Source organism: Trachypithecus francoisi, unplaced genomic scaffold (genome assembly GCF_009764315.1).
Source record: "Trachypithecus francoisi isolate TF-2019V2 unplaced genomic scaffold, Tfra_2.0 Lachesis_group11, whole genome shotgun sequence".
NCBI classification, from domain to species: domain Eukaryota; kingdom Metazoa; phylum Chordata; class Mammalia; order Primates; family Cercopithecidae; genus Trachypithecus; species Trachypithecus francoisi.
In genome coordinates, this window is record NW_022681456.1 from 106,219,851 (window position 1) to 106,239,183 (window position 19,333).

General features: G+C 37.8%; 1 protein-coding gene across 4 annotated transcripts in view; it reads left to right on the top strand.

The window, feature by feature from the left end:
* Positions 1 to 19,263, top strand: part of CASC1 (cancer susceptibility 1) — an 86,606-nt gene extending 67,343 nt beyond the window's left edge. For all 4 annotated transcript variants that reach the window (XM_033222640.1, XM_033222638.1, XM_033222637.1 and 1 more), the window contains 7 exons: positions 4,345 to 4,420; positions 5,712 to 5,872; positions 7,969 to 8,125; positions 12,408 to 12,622; positions 15,419 to 15,586; positions 17,444 to 17,557; positions 18,863 to 19,263. In XM_033222640.1, coding sequence (XP_033078531.1) covers positions 4,345 to 4,420; positions 5,712 to 5,872; positions 7,969 to 8,125; positions 12,408 to 12,622; positions 15,419 to 15,586; positions 17,444 to 17,557; positions 18,863 to 19,138 — 1,167 coding nt within the window. In that variant the 3' untranslated portion in view covers positions 19,139 to 19,263. The remainder of the gene's footprint in view (positions 1 to 4,344; positions 4,421 to 5,711; positions 5,873 to 7,968; positions 8,126 to 12,407; positions 12,623 to 15,418; positions 15,587 to 17,443; positions 17,558 to 18,862) is intronic.
* The last annotated feature ends 70 nt before the right edge of the window (positions 19,264 to 19,333 follow it).

Genomic DNA, 19,333 nt, shown 5'->3' on the forward strand with positions numbered 1-19,333 from the left:
TGACATTCTTTCATGTTATAAACCAGTTCTTGTATACATTGAGCCAAGATATTGAAAAGTTACTTTAACTACCTTCCCTGATTCATATTCTGTCAAAATTTCCAAGCAAACATCTTTTAGAAATTGTTATTTACTCTCAATCTATTATAAGTCTATAAATTTAATACAATTGAGGTAAAAATTCCAGTTGTTAATTTTTGAGGCTTGACAAAATACTCTTAAAGTTTATCTAGAAGAAAAAAATACTTGGAAAACACCCAATTTTGTAAAAGAATTATGATGAAAGAGGACCTTCATTACCAGATGTAAAACATGATGAAAATAGGAATAAAGAAGTATTTTTTTTGGCTTCATTTCCAACAAACACAAGGAGTGTATTATTATAATAACATATAAAACTTATACATTATACCCATGTTGTCAGCAAATGAGATTTGAAGTTTTTGTGCAGGAGCACATTCTGATGACACTGTTGCAGTTACAGGAAAACATTCTAGAGTAGTTATCAAAATTAAGGAGCTTATGCTAGAGTGTAAGTTGACTCATTGCATCTTTCTAGAAGTCTAACTTCAGAAAAGAGTCAGTTGAGCTAAAGAGTAGTACAAAGTTTTTAAAAATTGACTTATGTAAAGGCAATGTGTCATATGCAAGAATATCCTCTTTATGATGTGGTAATATTGAAAGTGATAAATTCCTTTTGTTGCGTGCTGAGGTGAAGTACTTGTGTTTACTGGGGGAAAAGTTCTGGTGAGAAAGTCTGAATTCCTGGTGTTCCTGCAAGATAAGAAGCCAGTTTGGTCTAAACTCTTTGAAGAGTTCTCAACTTTTTGAAGATGTGAATTAGACTTGCCTATTGGTTTGATATCTTTGGGATTTTTATTGATCATAATCCTCCCTGTAAGAAATAAATGCAACTTGGTTTTTAAAGGTAAGTAATGCCAAAGGCTACCTGGCTGTCCCACAGGCACCTCAAATTCAACATTCCACAATCAAATTCATCACTTTTCCCCCAAACCTGTCCTTCCTCCTCCTTTTCTTTTTCTTTTTTTTTTTTTTTGGTGCTAATTGTTATCATCCTCTACCTTAGTTACCTAAATCCAACACCTGAACATCAGCCTTAGCCTCTCCCTTGCTTTACTTTTATATCCAGTCCCTCTTCAAGTTAGGTTTTTAATTCCTTATCATCTCTCCTATAAGCTCCATCTAGTGGCCCTAGTTGCTTCTGCCTTGGGTAGGTCCTGATCCTCTCTACATTGGACTTCTAACACTTCACTGAGCAGCCCATTGATCAGGTGGCTGCCAGAATACTCTTTCCAAATGCAAATTTCTTCACATTAGGTTCCTACTAAAGGCCTTTTATGAGCTTTCCTTTACCCATAGGAGAAATTCTAAAGTCTTTAGAGTGGCATTCAAAGCTCTCCACAATCTGGCATCTCTCCAGTCTCAGATCTTTACACCTTCCTGGCATGCCTCACTCCAGCTATACCTGACCACTTGGAGTGCTTGGAACCCCGTTTTGCTTCATGCCTTTCACTCACATTAGAATTCTCTCTCACCATTTTTGGGGGAGGATCTATTAATAATTCTCTTTCAATATTTAATCCAGCAAACCTGGAAGCATCATGTTACCTGACTTCAAAGTATACTACATGTCTACAATAACCAAAACAGCATGGTACTGGTACAAAAACAGGCACATAGACTAATGGAACAGGTAAGAGAGACCAGAAATAAGGCCACACATCTACAAACATCTCATCTTCAACAAAGCTGACAAAAAAAACAATGGGGAAAAGACTCCCTATTCAATAAAAATGGTTCTGGGATAACTGGCTAGCCATATACAGAAGATTGAAACTGTACCCCTTTCTTATACTGTTTGCAAAAATCAGCTCAATATGGATGAAAGACTTAAATGTAAAACCCAAAACTATAAAAACCCTGGAAGACAACCCAGGCAATGCAATCCTGGACATAAGATGGGCAAAGATTTCATGAAAAAGACACCAAATTTAATTGCAACAAAAGCAAAAATTGATAAGTGGCATCTAATTAAACTTAAGAGTTTCTGCACAGCAAAAGAAACTACCAACAGAGTAAACAGCCTGCAGAATGGTAGAAAATATTTGCAAACTATGCATCTAGCAAAGGTCTAATATCCAGCATCTATAAGGAACTTAAACAAATTTAGAAGAGAAAAACAACCCTATTAAAAAGTGGGCAAAGGACATGAATAGGCACTTTTCAAAAGACATATGTGTGGCCTAGAAGCATATGAAAAGAAGCCCAATATCACTGATCATTAGAGAAATGTAAATCAAAACGACAATGAGATACCATCTCACACCAGTCAGAATGGCTACTACTAAAAAGTCAAAAACTGAAAGTTGCTGGTGAGGTTGTGGAGAATAGGGAACACTTATACACTGTTGGTGGTAGTGTAAATTAGTTCAACCATTGTGGAAAGCAATATGGTGATTCCTCAAAGAGCTAAAAGCAGAATTACCATTTGACCCAGCAATTTCATTACTGGGTATATACCCAGAGGAATATACCTCATTCTACCATAAGGACACATGAACGTGAATGTTCACTGTAGCACTATTCACAATAGCAAAGACACGGAATCAACCTCTAAATGCCCATCAGTGACAGATTAGATAAAATGTACATATACACCATGGAATACTGTGCAGCCATACGAAAGAAGGAGATCATGTCTTGCAGGAACATGGATGGAGCTGAAGGCTATTATCCTTAGCAAACTAATGCAGGAACAGAAAACCAAATACCACATGTTCTCACTTATAAGTGGGAACTAAATGATGAGAACTCATGAACACAAAGAAGAGAACAGCAGACACTGGGGCGTACTTAGGAATAGAGGGTGGGAGGAGAACAAGGAGCAGAAAAATAACTATTGGGTACTAGGCTTAATACCTAGGTGATGAAATAATCTGTACAACAAACCCTGTGACCTGAGTTTGCCTATACAACAAGCCTTCACATGTACCCTCGAACCTAAAATAAAAGTTTAAAGAAAAATTAGTTCAAATTTACTACCTTTAGGTAAGAGAGATGTTGCCTGTCTTCATCTACCCATTTTCCCACATAATTAACTCCTTCCTTGTACTCCTATTGTGGATCCCTTACTTTCTACTAAACACTCACAAAAATACAACCATTTGTTTACTTGCTTCCCTAATAGACTGGAAGTTCCTTACGTCAGGGACCTTGTCTTTTGCTGCCAGTGTCTAGCAATGCCATTACTATTTAGGAGCTCTGTAATTTTTTTTTTGAATGAATAAACAAGGGAGAGGGTTCAGAGGTGTGATGGAAAGGGTTTGCAGAGAATGCAATAGTGTTAAAGCTGGTCAGGAGGAAGACACATGGGGCAATATGGTGATGAGAGATGGGAAAGACTAGTTTACTATGGGGGACTGTCTGTGTATGATGGGTAAGAGTCATGGGAATAACTAGTTTTAAATTTCTGACTAGAACTCTGGTATAAGGTTATTCTGTTGCTGCAGAAGTACGGGTACTACCTGAAGTCAAATGAAGTTTGCTGGATGTCATTCAATTTGCAAGTATTAGCGCGCGTGCACACACACAATTTTTATATTAGCAACAATGCATTTGTCTAGTGCTTTACATTACCCAAAGTTCTTTTATTTCTGTTATCTTATTTGACCCTTAAAACAGTTATCTCTCTCAGCTTCAGTTTCCTTATTTCTTCGGATTGTTTGCAAGATGTGTTATATGTCTGATACACAGTTAAATACGTTACATCAGGAATTTGAGGCTCATAATAGTTAAATGACTTGCTCAAGGTCAGAAAAGTAAGTTAGTGGCAGATTTAGACAAAGTCTAGATTATTTTTACTGCACTAGAGTACAATGAGATACTATCTTCTACATTACTTGAGGTGCAACGTCTTTAATTTCCCTGAGAGACTTACCCCAAATCAGGCTTTGGGATGACTCTGTCAGAGCTGATTATCAAATTTAAGCAAAATCTACCTCCTGGATAAACCAAAATGCAAATATAAATAATATTTTTTATAGCTTGTATTGCTTCCTAATCTCCATCTTTTACACTTAAGGGTTTTCAGCAGAGAATCTGAGCAGGATAGCTTCTTGCCCTTGTGAAGTTTTGTGGAGATTTTAATTGCTCTTTAAAATATTGCTTTTGAGTCCAGTTTTATCATAGAGCAAGTATCAGTTTGGGGTTTTCGGCCTTAGAATTAAGGTACCAGACATCTGAAGTGAGTACTGGAACACAAAGACAATGACTGTGCTCTGTAGACACTGACAATCACACCCATATGTCTGTGGTTTTTTACAGAGTTCTGCTGAGGAAGAATCTGAAGCCATAAAATGTGAACTAGAGATGAAAATATTAAGTGAAACTGTTTCAGCAGGTATTCTAAATTACTTTTTAAGAATTTAACTTTATTGAGATTTTTTTCTTACAGAAGAAATACAGGATCATGGTTTAAAATATTAAGATATTGCAAAAATATATTTAAAGTGAAAATTCTTCATAGTCCCTTTTCTAACAGTGCTAACAGATTTCTTTGCTCAATTTATCCCTGTCTCTCTTAATTTCTGATAAAACCATGGGATTATATTATACAAATGTTTTTGTTGAGAATACTTTTCTCCCACCTAACAATAAGTTACATACATAGAACACAGTATATATTTCATATAAATGAATATTAAACATTATTCTAAGAATACCTTGGTAACCTCACTTTTTAAAGTAGTTGTATAATTTCATTCAATAATGGAACACTTTAAATCCCTATTGATAGATTGTTTCTAATTTTGTATTATTACAATGTTGTAATGAACTTTCACAAGTGCACATACACAACTGAAAGCCTCTCACTTCTGGGTATTCACAAGTGTTTGCATTCAGTCTAGTCCTGGCAAATAGCAGTTGGATATAGTTTAGAAATGTCAAGGAAATGTGATTTAGAAATGTGATGTCTAATTTGTCAGTCTTTTAGTTTGAGATTTATATACATCTTTTCTGTTAACTTTATGTTTCTTTCCCAATAACTTCTAGGAATCTATTTTCTATGTATTTCTTAGCATATTTTTTCATAACAGGCCTTTTCTCCTTCACTTTTTCTTTCTACTTCTTTTTCTTTTTCTTTTTTTTTTTTTTGAGATCAGATCTTGCCCTGTTGCCCAGTAGTGGTGCGGATTATGGCTCACTGCAGCCTCAACTGCCCAGGTTCCAGTAATTCTCCCACCTCAGCCTGCTGAGTAGCTGGGACCACACAGGCATGCACCACCAGGCTAGCTAATTTTTAAATTATTTGTTGAGATGGGGTCTTGCTATGTTGCCCAGGCTCATCTTAAACTCCTAGTCTCAAGTGATTCTCCCACCTCAGCCTCGCAAAGTACTGGGCATGAACCACTGCCCCAGCCTGTTTTCATTTTAATAATAACACATGCTTATTGTATGGTTTTGTAGATGAAATAAAAATTGTGTCCTCTCCTATGCCCCACCATTACCCATGCCTATTTCCACTTCCAAGGTCAGCTCTATGAATCATTTTGAGTTAACCACTTTTTGAAAAGTTTTAGTAGCTAGTTGAATAGAAACATCCTTTACCAGTATTAGAATTTTAAAATTTCTTTCCTAAGAGCATACTAAACTGTAATCTATTTGAAACCTGTTAATCTGATTAATTTTAGCACAGTTGTTGCTGGTAGAGAATTCTTCTGAAAAGCCAGATTTCTTTGAAAACGATGTGGTGGATTTATGCCAGTTCACAACTCTGGGTGGAGTATACCACTTGGATATTTTGGAGCTTCCTCCACAGTGTAAACCAGTGAAGGGATGGATGATTGTGGAAGTAGGTTGATTCTTGAATCAAAACTTATAAGTAAAATAATTGCTCATGCTTTTACTTTATTTCATATTATCTAACATCTAATAAGTTTTAACCCTATTAAACAAACACAAAGGAAAAAATGTAATTTTAAACTGTCTTAAATTATTGGTATTGAAAATTTGAATCAGATACTAAAAGAATGTAAAATAATGTGAAGTTTATACTAGAATTCATATATGCTAACCTCATTGTAAATTTACATCATTATGTTTTGTTAGTGTCAATTTTGTCTTAGTAATAATATTCTAGATCAGAGGTTGGCAAACTTTCTCTGTAACAGGCCAGATGGTAAATATTTTCACCTTTGCGGTCCCTACCAGCTCTGATGCAACTACTCAACTCAACCATTGCAGCACTAAAACTGCTGTATATAAACCAATGGGCACAGCTATGCTCCAATAAAACTTTATTTACAAAAATTGGTGGTGGGTGGGATTTCCCAGGGACAGTAGTTTGTGGACTCTAGTCTAAATCAGTGGTTGTCAATATGTGTTCCCTCGAGCAGAGGCATCAACATCCTCTGGCATCATCTGGGAATTTGCTAGAATGCAAATTAATGAGCCCCACCACAAACTTACTAAATCAGAAACCCTGGAGGTAAGGTTCAACAGTCTGTTTTGGAAAAACACACCCTAAAGTTTGAAAATCACTAGTCTGAATCCTTGATATACAAAACATGGTCCTAAATCAACAGCATTGAACCAGCAGCATTAGTGTAAGCTGGGAACATGCAAGAAATGCGTCATGTTGGGCTGCACCTCAGAGCTACTGAATCTGCAGTTGAACAAGATCCCCAGGTAATTCCTATGCACATTGAAATTTGAAAATCAGTCCACGTGATGCCAATGCTGCTGATGCACTGACCACACTTTGGTGATAACAGTTGTTAGATCATCTTTCAAGGAGTTTCTCGCCCCTGTTTTATAAGTAGTAACACTTGTGCTATTATTGACTTGGTTTATTTTTAACTTAACCTCATGGTGGCTTGCTTCCCATAGAATGCTACCATATATATCCCGTTATGTTGTCATAGGCTGCCTCTTCCTTCCTCTCTCTCTCTCTCCCCCTCTTCCTGTCTCTCTCTCTCTCTTTCTCTCACCCTCTCTCCCCTAACACAATCTGTACACAGATTGCTGGGTACTTCTCACCCACAATCCTATCCATTAAGGACCTTGGTGCATTCTTTTATTTGAGAAGTATTTCCCAACCTTTTTCCCCCCCTGTTATTGCCCTAATCACCTCCCACTCCAACAAAATTTTAATATTCTCTTTATCCATAAGGTCCCAGACTGAGCTGGGGTTTTCAAGAATCCATCTAAAGATCTGTTGTTGTTGACTTTTGTCACAGTGTCCTGAGAATCCTCCTTCACAGCTAGCTGTTTTTCTTTCCTACAAATGAGGCTTTCCTCATTTTCAAGGCTTTTTCAATAACTTGCCACTTCTTCTAGAATCTTGCCCTAATTTTTCTTCTATTTTCTAATATTTTTTAATCTTTCTTCCTTCCCTAGCTCCTTGTCTGCTGCATTCAGATAATGCACAAACCTTCCTTATCCCAGAAACATCTGCTGTCTGGTTAATTCACTTGCATTCATTCATTTCCATTCTTCTCAAAAGGTCATCTATGTTTCTTTCTCTTTACCTGCACACCCTTAGCATGGTATTAGAACATGTGATTTAGGGTCCCATGCACCTGGTTTTGAGTTCTGTTGCCCCTTTGAAGTCATTTTGTAATCTTTGTCAAATTACTTGATTTTTTCCAAGTCTTAGTTATCATCTCTGTTAAATATAGGCCTTTAGGATTGCTTAGAGGAATACAATGATGAGGAAGCCACACCACACAATCTGGCCCATAGGAAGTTCTGTACATTCATATTTAGTAACTTTTTTTCTCAATCATTTTTCTTTTAAATTTTGTTGTGACATTTTGTTAATCTATGTATAAATGGGATCAAACTGCAGTGCTTATTAAAAATAACTATATAGCTTATTCGGTACTATTTACATTTTTCACTGTTACCAATCAACTAACTTGATGTTGTTTTGGTCATTTTTAAAAGATACTCAAAGAAGGATTACAGAAATACACATATCCTCCAGAAACTACAGAAGACTTTGAGACAGAAAATGCTTTCCCACCTATAGAGGTCACTCTTGAGGTTCATGAGAATGTCATCTTTTTTGAGGATCCTATGGTTGTAAGGTGGGATGCTGAAGGTACAGCTTTTATTATTATGTAATAAAAAGAGGGATAATAATAATAACCTTAAACTGAAACAGCAAGTGTAGTGTATTAACTGAGCTTATTATTTTACATATTTCTTTGCCAATTCTAGGGTCTCATTTTGTTTGTTCTTAATAGAAATGAATAGGGGTTGGAGCTTAGAATTTGCTGAGTGTTGTAAATATTAACTCCTAAAGTATCTATATCTGCCATTGTCTATGAACAATTACTTTATGGTTATACCGTTATGTTTCTAAAAAATGAGTTAAAGGCTGGGCACGGTGGCTCACGCCTGTAAATCCCAGCACTTTGGGAGGTCAAGGCAGGCAGATCACCTGAGCTCAGGAATTCAAGACCATTCTGGGCAACATGGTGAAACCCCGCCTCTCTACTAAAACATTACAAAAATTAACCGGGCGTGGTGGTGTGCGCCTGTAATCCCAGCTACTGGCGAGTCTGAGGCATGAGAATCGCCTGAACCTGGGAGGTGGAGGTTGCCATGAACTGACATCGTGCCACCGCACTCCATCCTGGGTGACAGAGTGAGACTGTCTGTCTCAAAAAAACAAACACGCCAGGCGTGGTGGCTCATGCCTGCAATCTCAGCACTTTGGGAGGCCAAGGCGGGTGGATCATCTGAGGTCAGGAGTTTGACATTAGCCTGGCCAACATGGTGAAATCTCGTCTCTACTAAAAATAGAAAATAAGCGGGGTGTGGTGGCACACACCTGTAATCCCAGCTACTCCGCAGGCTGAGGCAGAACAATAGCTTGATCTTGGGAGGCGGAGGTTGCAGTGAGCCAAGATGACGCCACTGCACACCAGTCTGGGCCACAGAGCAAGACTTGTCTCAAAACAAAGCAAACAGGCAAAAATGAGTGAAAATATTAAAATCAGGCCAGGCACTGTTGCTCACGCCTATAATCCCAGCACTTTGGGGGTGCCGAGGCAGGCGTATCACCTGAGGTCAAGAGTTCGAGACCAGCCTAGCCAACATAGTGAAACCCCATCTCTACTAAAAATACAAAAATTAATGGGGCATCGTGGCGCATGCCTGTAGTCCCAGCTACTTGGGAGGCTGAGGCAGGAGAATTGCTTGAGCCTGGGAGGCGGAGGTTGCATTGAGCTGAGATTGCACCATTGCACTCCAGTGACAGAGCGAGATTCCCTCCATCTCAAAAAAAAGAAAAAAAAAAAGAAAAATATCAAAATAGTTCAGCAAATCAAAAACAGATAAAAAGCAAATCAAAAACAGATAAAAATTCTACTCTTCTGGAATAACCAAATAGTTCAGATTTGGATAATTAATATTTGATTAATGTTATTTATAAATTGTACACAAGTATTGGGGATGAGGAATGGGCAAATGGGAAACTTGAGAAAGGGAAAATAGCCACTTTTGTATACCTTTTTATACCTTTTATTTTTGAGCCATGGGACATTATTGCTTATTCAAAACTTAAATATTAATAAAATTGTAAGTATCTACAGTGATATAAGCTAATGATTTGTTAATCTTTAACAAATACCTCCTTTGGAGTAGGCTCGCTAAATTTTGAAAGATCTTGGTCTGGTAAGTTAATATATGCCATTCTAAGGATCCTGGATGAGAGGAGTACACCTTTGTTTTTAAGGTTTTTCTATATTCATCTGTTGGTGAAGTGATTTATATACTTGGTGATAGGCTGGGAACAAATATCACTAAGGCATAGAGCTTTTACATAATTACTTATTTAGTTATGGAAAATTTAGGAACAGAGGATTTAGGAATTTATACCAGGAAGTTTAAATATTTTGTTTTTTCAATTTTCTAATGAATGCCCTGGTGCTCTACATTTTTGTCTGTATAGACAGACATACAAGATATATTATTTATATTCTAGAAATAGTCTATGTATTAAAAACAGTAAGCCAGTCGCGGTGGCTCACACCTGTAATCCCAGCACTTTGGGAGGCTGAGGTGCGTGGATTACTTGAGCTCAGGAGTTCAAGACCAGCCTGGGCAACATGGAGAAACCCCATCTCCACCAAAAGTACAAATATTAGCTAGGCATGGGGGCATGTGCCTGTAGTCCCAGCTATCCCAGAGGCTGAGATGGGAGCATTGTTTGAGCCCAGGAGGTTGAGGCTGCAGTGAGCTGTGATCGTGCCCCAGCACTCCAGGGCGGGTGACAGAGTGAGACCCTGTCTCAAAAAACAAAAAATAAGTTTAAAAACCTAGTAAATTCTTACATATTAAACTATAAAATACATCAACATGAACAACTTTATCTCTTTTGATATTGTTTCACAGGTGTCACTTTAATGGTACTATTCCTAAGTATTTATCACATTAATTATTAACACGGCTGGGTGTGGTAGCTCACACCTAAAGTAATCCCAGCACTTTCGGAGGCCGATGCGGGCAGATCACCTGAGGTCAGGAGTTCGAGACCAACCTGGCCAAAATGGCGAAACCCTGTCTCTACTTAAAAAAAGCCAGGTGTGGTGTCATGTGCCTGTAATCCTAGCTATTCAGGAGGCTGAGGCAGGAGAATTGCTTGAACCTGGGAGGCGGAGGTTGTAGTGAGCTAAGATCGCACCATTGCACTCAAGCCTGGGCGACAAGAGTGAAACTCAGTCTGAAAAAAAAAATTATTCACATGAAATTAGAATTAGACAAGGTAAATTATTCCACACAATTCAGGGAAATAAATTGGTGCAAAATTTCACTCTACAACTTCAGCAATTAGACAGCAGTAATTTACAACTCTAGTAATTTTTAAACCACAGGGAAACATTTTGCCTGGAAATACTAGCAATTTGGAGAATTTATTTATAGATAATAACTTTTTACCTTATAAATTAAAATTATTTGCTAATGTAGAGACAAAAAGAGGAATTAAAAATAACTCTGTGAATGTAATTGTATTATATGAAATCTAAGAGTAAAAACTAGTCAACAGAACCCTCCAATTGAGAACAGGAAAGAGAGCTAAGTAGAAATGGAGAGCACATACAGGAAGAAAATGGTTCATTTATTTGTCCTATAAAGATGACCCCTCTCCCACCCACAAAAAAAAAAAAAGAAAGAGATAAATGAGGCATAGTTTCTTCCTCTTGGAGTTTCAAAGTTGTAGGAGAGGCAGACGGGAAAACACCATATTGTAATACAACGTAGTAGGGTGCTAGCATAGATGTAAAGTGCTGTAGAGCACGACAGAGATGGCTCAATCTTTAGAGTATTGGAAGGCTTCTCACAGGATGGAATGTTGAACAGGGCCCTCAAAGATGAACAGAATATTTGCATGCAAGTCTCTGTGTGGGCATGTTTTCAGTTCAGTATGTACCTAAGAGTGGAATTGCTGGGTTGAGTGCTGAGTTTATATTTAACTTTCAAAGAAACTGTCAAATTGTTTTTCAAAGTAGCTGTACCATTTTACATGTCTGCCAGCAGTATATGAGGTTTTCTGTTTGTTCACAACATTTGTTATCTTTTTGATTATAGCCATTCTAGTGGTTGTGAAGTAGTATCCCACTGTGGTTTTGTTTCCCTAATTACTAATAATGTTGATCATCTTTTTAAGTACTTATTAGCCTTTCATATCTCTTCTTTGGTGAAATGTTTATGCCGATCATTTACCCACTTTTAAATTAGGTTGTGTTTTTTTATTGAGTTGTAAGAGATACAAAAGACCACCTACAGGAAGTACGTTAATGGTTGCCTGGGACTGGAGGTGGGAATGGGAATTAACTGTAAATGGACATAAGGATCTTACTGAGGGGATAAAAATGTTCTAAAACTGGATTGTGGTGATGATTGCACAACTGGGTAAATTTACTAAAGATAATTGAAGTGTATACATAAAACACATGAATTTTGAAGTCATTTTAAAGCAAAGATGATGAGAATTTCCTGAAAGATGAGGGAAGAGTATTGTAGGAGGAAAGAACTGTATGTGCAGAGGCCCAGAGGTATACTATACATACAGTGTTGTTAGGGAAAGAAAAAAAGTGGGGCTGAAAAGAGAAAAACTTTTTCCCTTGAGAAGTGGCAAGGGATGGAGCCAATAAAGTGAATCAAAGCATCATTCTGAAGGTCTCACCATGCTGAGGAGGTGGGACTTGATCCTGTAGGCAGGGGAAATGTCTCAGCAAAGCTGGCCTTCTTTTGAGTTTCTGTTCTAAATATGAAAGATCGGTTTATACACAAAGCATTTCGGTGGTTTCATTTATCTTTTTTTTTTTAATAGGGAAAAATTGAAACTAGTGTCACTTTCTTCATTAATTATAAAGGTAAACATTGGAGAACTGATGGCATCAGCAATGTATCCTACAAACCAAACGAAAGACTTGTAACATTCAGCCTGGACACCTTTGGCCCGGTTACCTTGATTCAAGATGCTCATATTAACATGCCGTACCAGTCATGGGAACTAAGACCACTTGATGTAAATAAAGTACTTTTAACTGTGACTACAGTATTTACTGAGATTCAGATACAAATTAAGGTGAGTTACTATTATAGTTGTTATATACTGTCATATCAGAGGTAAACCATTTTGATGGAATACCAGTTTGTCAAAAGCAATCAATGGCTGCTGATTTATATATTGAAATATGTGTCTTATAATCATTTATATAATGAAATATGTGTCTTATTGAAATATGTCTTATAATTTATGCATTGAAATATTGTCTTCAATTTATATGTTGAAATATGTGTCTTCTAGCATCTAGCGTAGTCCTAAAATATAGTAGATACTTAGTAAACATTTATGATATATGAAGACACAAAGTAACTTCTAATCATGAAAAAATGTAACTTGAGCTATATTTCTAAATGAAATATTAGTAGAATAATTAAATAGGCAATAAACATGTAAATAGCAAGGCTCAAACTTAAATTTGTACCTTAAAGTTACTAGGGATAGATCAACTGATGAACCAACAATCCTGGTTGCAAGATGAATTTCAGAGTTTTTGATCCACCCTAAAGGGGCTACCTGATCTTTATCATCCAGCCATTTGAAATCCTTTTTGAGATTGGTTTCTCTCTGAATGATCCCCTATTGCTCACCAGTCAGAAATTATATAGCCTGAGCTGGACCCGGTGGCTCACGCCTGAAATCCCCACACTTTGGGAGGCCAAGGTAGGTGATCACCAGAGGTCAGCAGTTTGAGACCAGCCTGGCCACCATGGTGAAGCCCTGACTTTACTAAAAATACAAAAATTAGCCAGGCATGGTGGCATGCACCTGTGATGCCAGCTACTCGGGAGGCTCAGGCAGGAGAATTGCTTGAACCTGGGAAGCGGAGGTTGCTGTGAGCCGAGATCGCACCACTGCGCTCCAGCCTGGGCAACAGAGTGAAACTCTGTCTCAAAAAAAAAGAGAGAGAGAGAAAGAAAAAAAAGAAAAGAAAGAAAGAAAGAAAGAGAGAGAAAGAAAGAAAAGAAAAGAGAAAAGGAAGGAAGGTAGGAAGGAAGGACGAGGAAGGAAGGAAGGAAAGAAGAGAGAGAGAGAAAGAAAGAGAAAAAGAAAGAAAGAAAGACAAAAGAAAAGGAAAAGAAAAGAAAAGAAATTACATAGCCTGAAATGTATGGAGACAAAAGTAGATTAGCCATTGCCTGGGGCTAAGGGTGGGTGGGGATTAACTGTAAATGAGCATGAGGGATCTTATTGGGAGGGATGAAAATGATCTAAAATGGATTTATGGTGATAGTTGTACCACTCTGTAAAGTTACTAAAAATCATTGAATTATAACTTGAAATAGGTGAATTTTATGATATGTAAAATATATCTTAATAAAGTTGTTTTTAAAAACAGAGATAACCTAGAATTCATTATGAATATGGAAAGCCTAGAATATTATTAAACTTTGCTTTTAAAACTAGATGAGGGCTGGGTGCGGTGGCTCATGCCTGTAATCCCAGCACTTTGGGAGGCTGAAGTGGGTGGATCATGAGGTCAGGAGTTCGAGACCAGCCTGGCCAATATCGTGAAATCCCATCTCTACTAATAATACAAAAATTAGCTTGGCATGTTGGCATGCGCCTATAGTCCCAGCTACTCAGGAAGCTGAGGCAGAAGAATCGCTTGAACCCGGGAGGCGGAGGTTGCAGTGAGCCAAGATTGTGCCACTGCACTCCAGCCTGGGTGACAAAGCAAGACTCCATCTCAGAAACAACAACAACAACAGCAACAACAAAAAACTAGATGAGATGGGAGATGGAATGCCTTAGAATCATTAGTGTGCAAGTGCCCTTAAAATGCTTCTGGTCTACCCTCCTGTTGTATATATAGAGAAACTAAGGCCCATAGAGGTTAGGGGTTACGTGACCTTTCTGAGATTGTGTAAGGGGATTGTATTGCTGGAGCCTCCTTTTAGGCTTTCCTGCACCATTCCAGCAGCCCTGACGACACTTGTGCAAAGATTCTTCCTCTAGACTCATGGAAAAATAACAAGCATCTTCACAAAGTTCACTTATTAATATAATGATCAAAACACCCAAGACTGCTCAGTGTGCATTTTCAGGTTAGTAGATCTCTGCTGTCTAATGCGGTAGCGACCAGCCATATGTAGCTACTGCATGTGACTAGTCCAAGTTAGTACATGCTCTAACTGTAAAATAAACACAAATTTTGCACACTTGGTATGAAGAAAAGAATGCAAACTCTCATTAATAACTTCTATACTGATTACATATTGAAATATTTTAGATATATTGGGTTAAATGAAATATTAGCATTAAAAAAATGAGATGTGAATTCTACACACCTTCAAACTGTCACTCTGCGAGACTTACACCAACATGGCACAAGCATACATATGTAACAAACCTGCACGTTATGCACATGTACCCTAGAACTTAAAGTATAATAAAAAATAAATAAATAAAAACTGGATAATATTGCCTGATTATGTTAACTTTTATGGATGTGAAAAGAATGATCCCTAAAAGTAGAATCATAATTGTTATCTAATAACTGTTTTAATTCAATGTGAACATGTGCATATTCTTATAACTTATAAAATAGGAGGCTTGAGAGATGCTGTAGCCCATTCCTTTGATTGTTCTGATGAAGCCCAAAAAGAGTTGGTCGACTGCTTAAGGTAACATGGGGACTTTGTGTCAGAGCATTCGGATGAGGCCTAAGATATACTTGCCCTGCATTCTTTCTAATATAGAGGGATAGATGATTTTTAAAAATGTATAAAGCATCTAAAGGCTGCACCTGGAGTGATACTGAAGCAATGATTTCTTTAACTTACATAAAACCTTCTTTTTTCTTATTTAAACTAGGAAAACCTCTGCATGTTATCTTCAGTCAAACTAAAAGACAAGAAACACATCTCTATTTTGGAAGGGACATGGATGACTCCTATTCCTTTCATTATTGCTTTGAAAGAAGCTGGACTGAATATCTTTCCTACTAGACACTCTCATTTTTATGTTATTATAAACAATAAGGTAAGAATGAATCTTTCCAAATTTAATGTGGTAGGCATTTAAAATGTTAGCAATTACTAAATGTTATATAGTTTAATATTATATACACTGTGTTTTATATATTCGTTTATACAGTAATATAGTTAGAAAGAAATAAGTGAAAAGACCAGAAATCCAGGGTTCTCTCAAGTTTAATAATCTTCCCTAAGAAAGTAAGCCTGTAGTACGATCTTCATATTGACAAATGGAGCATATCCACAGATGGTCGGTTTAGTGAAAAGGTAGTTTAAGCAGTTCTCATTTTGTATACTTTCTTTTTGCATTACTGGATATTATATAAGATTTCTTAAAATAGTAAATAACTCTGCACTTTCCCAAACATGGTAAATTAGGCAGAATTAAAAAGACAGGGACCACCAATGTACAAAACCCACTTCCTTTGGTTTCCTGACAGAGCCTCCTTGTCTATGTACTGTTTCATGTTCCTCATAAGGCTTTAGTTCAGTAAGATCCTTCCAGGTTAAACTGTGAGCTTCTTGAGGATGGGGGTCATTTCGTAATCAACGTTGATTCTTCTAGCATCTAGCATAGTCCTAGAGTATAGTAGATACTTAGTAAACATTTATGATGTATGAAGATACAAAGTAACTTCTAATCATGAAAAGTGAATTTGTAGGCAGAAGAGTTCTATACTCAAGAACATTTATGAATGTATCAGAAAATGACAATGTAAGTAGATATTCATATAACATTTAGAAATGATGTGTATGTACATATATGCATAGGAAAAAAACCCTTGCATAGGAAAAAAACCCTTGGTTTTAGTAACTCAAGTTGCCTGTTACTCTGTAATGTTGAATGTAGTGTTCTGTTCATGCTTTCAGAATATTCTACTCAAGGAAATACTATTTTCTGAACACTATGTGCTAGGCACTATTTTAGATGATTGGGATACATCAACCTTTGTTTGCCTTCACAGTCAAAGGAAAAAATTTTAAAAATAAGTGATTAGTATGTTAAAAAGGTGAAAAGTGCTATGGGAAGAAGAAAAGGTAGATCAGGAATAGTGAGGCTGAGGCCATATGACACCCATATTAAATAGGGTGTCAGGGAGGGCAGCTCAATGAGAGAGAACACTTGAGCGAAACTCAAAGGTGAGGACTTTAACCACGTGCCTCATCTGGGGAAGCAGCTTCCTGGTAAACAACTGGAGCAAGATCCCTGAGGGAGTGGCCTGGGGTGCTGGAGGATTGGAGGAACACCAGGGAAACCACGGGGTCTGGAACTGAGAGAGCAAAGGGAGAAGAAAAAGAGGTCAGCAGGTAATGGGATATACATGGAGTCGGGAGTAGGGATGTCAGAGGGCCGTGCAAGTCATTGTTAACTTTGGACTCTATTCTCAGAGAAAGGGAAGCCGTTGCCCAGTGTTGAGAGAGGAGTCATGTACTCTGACTTACAATTTTAAGTGGATCCTTCTGTGTTGAGAATAGACTGAAGGAGGTCAAAGATGGAGGAAGACTTGTTGGGAGGCTCAAAGATCAATTGTTTGTTTTTTGTTTTTTTGTTTTTTTGAGATGGAGTCGTGCTCTGTCGCCCAGGCTGGAGTACAGTGGCCAGATCTCAGCTCACTGCAAGCTCCACTTCCCGGGTTTACGCCATTCTCCTGCCTCAGCCTCCTGAGTAGCTGGGACTACAGGCACCCGCCACCTCGCCCGGCTAGTTTTTTGTATTTTTAGTAGAGACGGGGTTTCACCGTGTTAGCCAGGATGGTCTCGATCTCCTGACCTCATGATCCGCCCGTCTCGGCCTCCCAAAGTGCTGGGATTACAGGCTTGAGCCACCGCATCCGGCCAACTCTGTTTGTTTTTATATTGGCAGGTTCCTTTGGTAGAAGTGAAAGCTTATCGACAGATGGCCCTACTAAGTTCTGCTTTTGCGTTTGGTTGGAGCAAGTGGAACCTACTATGTAATTCTACAAAAGTTGTATTTAAGGTATAATATGTAGAAACCCATAAAACTACTTTGTCCTCCAAAAGAAGATAAAGTACTCTAAGACTAAATAAATGTAGACCATGGCTTCCCCTCTTAGAAAAGTAAAAAAAAAAAAATTATTCAATATAAAGTTTTAAAATTTCAAATTTTTGGCCAAGCACGGTGGCTCACACCTGTAATCCCAGCACTATGGGAGGCCGAGGTGGGCGGATCATCTGAGGTCAGGAGTTCAAGACCAGCCTGACCAACATGGTGAAACCCCGTTTCTACCAAAAATACAAAATTAGCCAGGTGTGGTGGCACATGCCTGTAATCCCAGCTACTCAGGAGGCTGAGGCAGGAGAATCGCTTGAACCTGAGAGGTGGAGGTTGTGGTGAACTGAGATCGTGCCAGTGCACTCCAGCCTGGGCAACAAGAGCAAAACTCCATCTCAAAAAAAAAAAAAATTTTGTCAAAAATATAAATCCAAATTATATAAAATTTATGCCTTTGTTGTCCAAGCTCTTGACTTCAAGCCAGGCCAGAGTCCTTGTATCTCTTTACAAATTGACTCAAGAACAAATGGAAGCCTTGCCGGGTGCATTGGCTCACACCTGTAATCGCAGCCACTTGGGAGGCTGAGGTAGAAGGATCGCTTGAGCCCAGGAATTTGAGGCTGAAGTGAGCTGTGATCACACCACTGCACCCCAGCCTGAACAACAGGGTGAGACTCCCATGTCTTTAAAAAAAGAACAAATGGAAGCTTTTAACATGAGTATATCTGTGACTTACAGGCCCTCTCCTCTGAGAGGGTTAGTCCTCCAAATTAACTTCCTGATGCCTTGTTATCAGGTAGCAGTAACTATATCAAATTCTAAAAGCTGACTGATGAATGTTTTGGCCTAAACAAGCCACCATATTTATTTCTGTTTTTTATTGTGTGTTTCCCCCCACTCAAATATAAGCTCCTTCAGGGCAGGGCTTTGTTGTTGCACTTGTTATTTATATGTGTTGTATGTCTGTATGTTTTCTGTGTTTTCTTTCCCTGTTATATCCCCAGCACTTAGAACAGTACCTTACACATGACAGGCACTCAATAAATATTTGTTGCATGAATTAATACGTGTGAATAGGCTCCATAATCACCAAAATATAAACAGTATCATGGTTTTACAAAACCCAGTAATGGAACACATAGACTGTTTCTTTTAACCTTTGCAATTTTAGGGGATAAATTGAGCCCTTCAAATAATAATCTGCTACCAAAATACTGAATAGAAGAGAAATTATTAACAAGTTGCTTGAATTTCCTTTTTTTTTTTTAGGTGAGGGAACACCTTACTGAAGAATGTACTGAGAATCCTAATTGGGCCCTTTTAATGTTTAGTGGTGACAGAGCACAAAGACTCAAGATCAAGGAAGAGAGTGAGGCATTTTCTGAAGCGCTTAAAGAAGAAACTGAGTTTCATTCTACTTTATATCACATGGTAAGGGATTTTGCTTCTAAAGAAGCAATGGAGAAAGTCAGGAGTTCCAGCTGTCAGTTTGTCAACTCTGTGTGCCACATGCTGCTCTCTACCAGATTGCTCAGCTACTCCTAACCTCCACTTACAAACTGTATTCAGTATGAAGAACCAAGCATGATGAAAGACAGGTATTTCCGCAACAGAATGTAATGAGTGAATGAATACATTTCAAATCAACTATTAAAATTTTGTAATCAGCATTTTCTACTCGTTTTATTTTAAACACAGTATGTTTTTTTTTCCTTTGAATACTTGGCCTGTTATGAATTT